The sequence below is a fragment of the Cryptomeria japonica genome, chromosome 6 (assembly GCF_030272615.1).
Source record: "Cryptomeria japonica chromosome 6, Sugi_1.0, whole genome shotgun sequence".
NCBI lineage: Eukaryota > Viridiplantae > Streptophyta > Pinopsida > Cupressales > Cupressaceae > Cryptomeria > Cryptomeria japonica.
In genome coordinates this window covers 378,216,450-378,223,626 of record NC_081410.1, presented here as the reverse complement: position 1 = coordinate 378,223,626, position 7,177 = coordinate 378,216,450, and the positions used below count along the sequence as shown (strand labels likewise).

General features: G+C 34.3%; 1 protein-coding gene across 4 annotated transcripts; it reads left to right on the top strand.

The window, feature by feature from the left end:
• The first annotated feature begins 980 nt into the window (after positions 1 to 980).
• LOC131072206 (uncharacterized) lies at positions 981 to 5,459 on the top strand. Of its 4 annotated transcripts, none has more exons than XM_058008289.2 (3): positions 981 to 1,757; positions 4,573 to 4,717; positions 4,883 to 5,104. In XM_058008289.2, exons 1-3 carry the CDS (start codon positions 1,704 to 1,706, stop codon positions 5,035 to 5,037), a joined length of 354 nt encoding a protein of 117 aa, XP_057864272.1. In that variant the 5' UTR covers positions 981 to 1,703; the 3' UTR covers positions 5,038 to 5,104. The 4 variants fall into 4 exon arrangements, with proteins under 4 accessions (XP_057864272.1, XP_057864270.1, XP_057864273.1 ...); XM_058008287.2 differs by having other exon boundaries at positions 989 to 1,757; positions 4,525 to 4,717; XM_058008290.2 differs by having other exon boundaries at positions 1,038 to 1,757; positions 4,962 to 5,459.
• Positions 5,460 to 7,177: the final 1,718 nt, after the last annotated feature.

The following is a 7,177-nucleotide window of genomic DNA, read 5'->3' as shown; positions in this document are numbered from 1 at the left end:
TATAGGATTTCCAAGGCCAGGGGTGAGGTGGCAGGAATCAATGGTCAAGATTGAGTCTGAAAATATCAAGGGCAAAATTGGAGGAGGTTGGAGAAGAGGTTGGAAGAAGAGACACTTGTCATCTTTGTGGTGACAAGTGTCAAGGAGCTTTGCTCATAAAAGGGCAAGTGTCCAAGAAAGGAGACATGTGGCCAAAGTGCCATGTGTCTCAAGAAGAAAATATCCACACCATAGGAGGTTAGGATAAGGAGGTTAGAATGTGCAAGATAAGATAGGGTTGGTTAAACCTCAAGTTAGGTGGAATGGGTTAGGTTAGAGGGATGGTTAGGTTAGGTGGTAAGAAGTTAGAAGGCATGTGGGTAATTTGAATTTAAAAATTCAAATAATAGGCAAAGACTAATTAATTCTCAGTAACTCATAAATTGATTTGTTTTAATTAATTAGAGGATTAGACGAATTGATTGAAAATGGGGGGAGGATTAATTAATTGAATTAATTAATCAAAGGGGACTATTGAAATGAACCTATTAAATAAATCTTTAGATTTATTAATAAGTAGATGAAAGGGAGAATTTAATCAAATTGCCTAATGAATTCAATTAAATTAGGAAGGGGAATTAATTAAATAATTGTTTATTTAATTACTTATCTTCAAACCATTTTTAAATGTATACAATACTAAATAAAAAAACATGAAAAATTAAAAAATACAACAAAACATTATCTCTCAAATTAAACCTAAAATTAAATAACTAAAAATTACCATAAATACACAAATTTGACCATCATAATGTCTCTTCTATAGCTTTCAAACATTGAAACTGTCATCGAAAATTTCCCCATTTAGGGGAAAAGACCTAGTAGTTGTGCACCCTAACTTTGCGCTTCTCAAATCCTACTTGGAAATTTCAAATCAAAAATTCATATTTTTTGTTTCAAACAATAGATTTTATTTGTTCAATTTTTGAAACAGGAGTATCAACAACCCTCACAACAATTGATACATGCTCAACTACTGGATCCTTTCACCTATATCATACCATCTTCTCAAATTGTTGATTATGTTTTGCAGTTAAATTACTTAATTTGGATCATATGTTCATCAAATTTAAGTGCAGAACTCCCCATCGAATTAAAATTCTCCCATCAGACAAGATGCCCAAGATGAAGAATAATAATTACTCAGATTCATCTTCAACCCAGAAATCAGAAGCAGGGATGAAATAAATTGTGCCCAGTAATTTTGTAGCCTATTCAATCTGAAATGAGCAGCAAACCTGCTTGGCCTTTTTCCCGACTGTTATGACCTAATCGGTTAACAGTGTGACTCACAAGCCAAATCAGCTTAGCTCTCCAAAATTTAGTTACTGTTTCAATTTGATTGGAATAATAAATAGGACGCAGTTGTCTACGGTTAAGCACTAACAAAAATGTAATCACTAAATGGTGCGCATCTTGGAAAGCATGGTTCCTTTATGTGCATAATCCGCAAGGATTATGGGGGATTACAAACCGTTGGATAACATTATAATGTTAGTTGGAAAAGGTTCCCTCCGCTCTTTTTTCTCGGAGAGTGGGATGATGATTGTTGGAATTTGTACTTCTTTTTCTGAATAATAAGATCGGCTTTGTATATATATATAATTGCATTGGGTTGATCGGCTCCGAGGGTTTTTATCAAAAATAATACAAATTGGGAATTAATGAGTGGAGGAAGGCCCCCCGAGCCCTTGGATTTCATCATCTGGAACACTGAGGTGCCGTACTTTATCTGTGATTTTAATCCGACTTCAATTTTCGTCTTTGGATTTTGGAAAAGCTTGCAGTTTTCGTTTTAATATTTTTTGTTTTTTTCGGCTTGTAAGGGTTGCTTAGAAAGAATTTTATTAGGATTTATGCAAACTAAGGGTTGCTTAGAAAGAATTTTATTAGGATTTATGCAAACTTAGTTTGCTTGAGTGCCTACAGTCTGGCTTTCCCTTTTGTGGATTTTTTTAATTTTCTGGTGTGATGTACAACTGGGATTTCGGTGTGGTTTTCTATTTTATTTTATTTTATATATATTTTGCCTAATGAACAATTTTGCTTGTTAACTTGAAATTAGGTTATGCATTTAATTAGTACTGTCAATTCATTTAAGCCAGCGTACAATATAGTGTTCTGCTCCCGCATTTCATTAATCCGTCCGACATTTTTGCTCTTAGTCAGCGCTCATCAGCCCTCAAATGAAAATTCTTTATGAATATTGTTTTCGGTGTTATTTGTCCAATAAATTTAGATAGCTTATGTGCCAATGTGGTGCTTGGTAATCGATTGGTACAGTTTGTATAACCAAATTTTGCTGCTGTTTAAAAATTTTTAGTGCTTCTGGAGAATTTTCTTTCAGAATTTCTGAATCGATTATTAGGGGTGTTTTTACAGCATTTAACTTCTAATGAGGCACCTCAATTCCCACAACAAAACACTATTGGTGGCTTGATATAACAGTATTAATCACCCTGCATTGTATATGGCAGGAATATTAGTTAGGATATTATTTTATGCTATAATGCTTGAATATGAATTTGGAAACCATGGTAGTCATGTTTCTTGAGATTTCAGAAGTTTTTTTTAGTAAATATCCAAAAGTATGTAGTCTGTGGGTGACCTCCAATGGATTTTTCCATTTAGGGCAGTGAAAGTGAAAAATAAAAGTTGATTGAGGTTGGATACTCGGAACAGGGTGGGTCATGGTTAGCCAGACATTCTGTAATGACAGGCTTAAGATAACCAAAAACATGTTTTTTCTTTCAACTTGTAGAGTTTTGCTTCTATGAAAGAAGCTTTATTCTAGAGCATGTGTGAATTTGATAATGATGATGAAAACTTTTGATGTCCTTTAGACCAAATTGGCTTGTATGACCTGTCCAAATGTATCACTCAAAAATACGTTTTATTTTGCAGTTAACATCACCATGCTGATATCATTAGAGTTAGTATTAATTATTAATATTGCCATTGTCATTGTCATCCTTCCTGTCTGCTGTCATTAGAGTTAGTATTAAATATTAATATTGCCATTCTCATTGTCATTGGCATTGCAAGCACTCTCGTTTTCCTTGTTCAAAGTTGGGAGGATAAGCATCCCAATGCTCTTCGCAGCCGTAGGTAGTGGGTGCACAAATCGTCAACTTCTTTCAGCTTAGTGCCAATTATTGAATCACTGGTGTTGATTATGAAATGCCCCATAGAAAAAAAGAAGTGAAATAATATAGTAGCCCTGCATATTGTATGGCTGAAATAAAATTGAGATTATATATTCTTTATTATATTAGTTCTATCATTGACCATGGTGGAAATGAAGGTACTTGGATTGTTTTGATTCTTGTGGGTTCAAATTGTCTAGTAAATATTCAATTCTGAAACTTGATGAAATCACTTCATACTTTATTAAGGGCAGGCAAGTTGAAAGGAAATGGTATCCATCTGCAACTTCATTAGCATCACCATCATCAACTTCATTGATAACATTATTAAAACTCTGTTTTTTCAACAAAACGTGTTTGCTGTAATGAATTAAAACACTGTTGTTATCAGGAATATGAAACTGGATAGACACGGTGGGGTGGTTACTTTAGCAATTTGGAAAATTGGCATTGCCCTAGTTTCTAGTTATGTTTCAGAGTGGGAGTTTTATTATGAGCTTCTTGTTCCTAAAAGCTTTTACTTAGAAACTTGGAATCTTACGCTATCTTTTCCCTGAAGGTGACTTGAATTCTCCTGTCAAAAATCAGCTTTGTCCTGAATTTTCAAGTGCATGCTGTTAGGCTCTTGTTTGCATATCTATGAACATGGTAAGTATTCCTTACGGAGGAAATACATCACATAGCTTTTGCCCTTTAATCAAGTTCCAGCTTGTGACTTGTCATTATTTACGAGTTCTAAGGCATCTACTGCTGATAGAAATCATTTAAATAAATGATCTTACCCTTTGTTCATAAAAGAGTGGGTCAATACATTTGTACCTATTCATTCCGGTCTTGTGTTCTTGTTCTCAAATCCATGTAACATGACATAATGATCTTTTGCAGTTTATTTTCTTTAATAAAATTTACGCTATTGATGTTTAGCAATTAGTATTACTGTATTATAGATTTGTGTTTTGTGGTTTTCATGTTTAACTTTTACCTCCATGCTCATTGCTTCTACTTCATGTCTGCCGTAGAAGTTTCTATCTGCCATATTAATTTCAAATTTGAGGGGAATCATCATTGTAGATTTTCTATACGAGGTGAGCTAAAACAAATTAGTTGTAGTCCTTTAAATTAGTGTGGTCACACTGTAAAATCAAGCAAAAATTTAAAAAAATCGATATTTGGACAACATCAAGTATAAACGGCTGCGAAATGAAAACAGAAGAACAAACTTAAAACAATAAAACATAATTATATCAAGTGATGGAATTTTTTCTGCATTACGAGTTTGGCAGAGGATCTTCTTCTAAACTTTTACTTCTTCCTTTAAATATTTGTGATCCTTATTCAGGATGTTGGTGTATGGCTTGATGAGATTGGCCTTGGTGTCTACAAGCAGATTTTCAAAGAAAATGGCATTAATGGAGAGTACTTGGATAACTTGTCAACGTTTACCACAGAGCAGATCTTGCGGTTTATTAGACGGTGTCACATGAAATGGGGAGATTTCATTGTTTTGTGCAAAGAACTCCGAAATATTAAAGGTAAATTATCAGTACTTCGTTTTCTTGCATTTGAAGCATGTAGTCAGAGTACTCTGGCTTCTATTTCATTAGTTATTTGTCCCTTTTGTAGTTGACTGCCACAGACTGAGAAATGCAGTCAGGGCCTTGGTCTCAGCTTTCATTAGTTCTTTGTTCCCTTTGCAGTTAGCTACCATGGACTGAGAAATGCATCTTGTTTTGTATTTATTCCACTTGCATTTTTTTCACATCTATTTGATTCCAGTGGCGTGCTTGAAAGGGGAGCAAGAAGTTCGAAGACCATGGTGGGTTCCATCATGTCTGTCATCTGTCTTTGTTAAGGTTTCTAAGCACAATCGGCAGTCTCGAGTTGCATCCTTGAAGTTCGATCCTTGACGTAGACAATTTAAGGGATTTTGCATGTATTCATAATAAGCAAGACCCATGTTTCAGATTTGCTGTCCACCATGCAAAAATGGAACTTTGTTTTCTGGGTGTTGCTTGCAACTGTTTCTTATGAGTTGCTTTTCATCAATTATTATTAATTTACTGCCCCTTTCAAAAGAAAAGAAGTCACATTATGACAAATTCATTGCGTGTTGATGTAATAGTGAGGGCCCGAGGTGTATATATTATTATATTCCCTATCTGAAGAGGGTAACTTCTTTAACGCAAGTGTCTAAGCTCTTTGACTGTGATATATTTCTTGTACTTAAACAACGTTGTAAATTCTTAAAAATATCTCCTTATATCTTCGGTGGAACAGTCGAACATTTAGTTTGTGTATTTTTGTTGTGTACGGTTCGCATGTGGAGTTTACCCTTCGTGGAATGAAATTAATTGTGGATAGTGCATTGATTCATTTAGTGGGCCGATATAGATCTTCCGTAAACTCAATGCTGCAGTCAGTTTTCAGGGTGTTATGTTGAAGAATTGTTTAGAATAAGACTGAAAGTATTAAATATGAAGCATGATTGCTTGATTGGTTATCTTTGGCCTGAAATTTAACCCTACTCTATTCTGAGATGGCCTTGTAATCATAAATCATCTATAAGGTGAAAGCAACTTGGCATGCCTCTTATATACATTAGAGATCATCATAAAATTGCATGCACTACATAGAACTTTGGACTTAACATCATCAAGTACCCTATAAACAGAAACCTTTTACAGAAAAGAACAGCCGATCATAATGGAATTTATTACACGATGAATATGTACATTGGCTAAAGATGAACCATACCTTTTGTAAATCCAGACAAATGGTGCCTAGAAAGATGGATTGTATGACCCTTGAAAGTTTTGATTAAGGTAAACAGGGAATTAGGAAGGGTCCGGACCCATGAACAACAGAAAGATAAGCATAGAGGACTATAAGGCAGCAAAGGACAACCAAAGGAATTGCAAAGAGCTCACAAAAGGCAAAGCACAGCTAACCTTTACAAACAATTAACCCAAACTCAGAGTGGTTTGAAGTCACTTAGCCATTCCTTTTTTGAACTATATTATGAGTAATTAGCAGGGATTCTCAAAACATGCCAAGTATGGGAATTTTTTGTGTTTAGGTTTGTGGCCAAAGGAATTCTTAATAGCTATACTTCTGAAACTGACATTATGCATAATATTGATTTTCTGAGTCTCTGTTTAATCTATAAGTATGGGATGTTGTTGAAGAAATGATTGCAGCACAGGTATTACAAAATTAAGTTATTGTTAAACATTGAACATTGAAATATAAATATATTATACTTTTGCAATATATTGTACAAATGTTTATGAAGCATAGCATTCATGTACAACTTCTCAATAACTTTCTAAATTATCTTACAGAAATGAACTCCTACCTATTTTTTTAATTAAATCTAACACTAACCAACTTTATTAGAATACATAAACCTTAATTTTCCAACACATATTGGATCTGCAACAAAATAACATTATAAATGTGTATTCCTGAGAGTTATTGTAATATTTAATTAAATGTATCCTTTCTATGACTTATCTGTAAAAACTGTTGGTAATTTGGTTTGAATCGATACATCGCACCTGGCAAGCAAGCACTCAGCAGATAAGAGAAGGTTAACCATTGTTAATGAAATTTAGGTGCTTGACACCGTTCTAAAAATGTTCATTGAAGAATGCAGCTTGGACTGTAGAGTATAAAAAAATTATTTAACAGATCATATGACTGAAATCACAATCACTGCAAATATCCATGTTACACAATCCATGCATTTAGCACATCAAATTAAATTAAATATATCGAGAGAAGAGAATTTGGTATTTTTACTAAGGTTGGGGTCCCATGGGAGGGGCTTGGGCTCTATTTTTGTGGAAGAGGTGGTCCCATGAAGAAATTTTTTTGTGCTACGGGATTATTTGGAATCTTTTCCAAAAATATAGCAGCCCCTACTTTTTAGGCATGCAAATTTGAGCGGATGCAAAAGGGGTGGGGCTAGAAATTACCCCACCAGCTTAGGG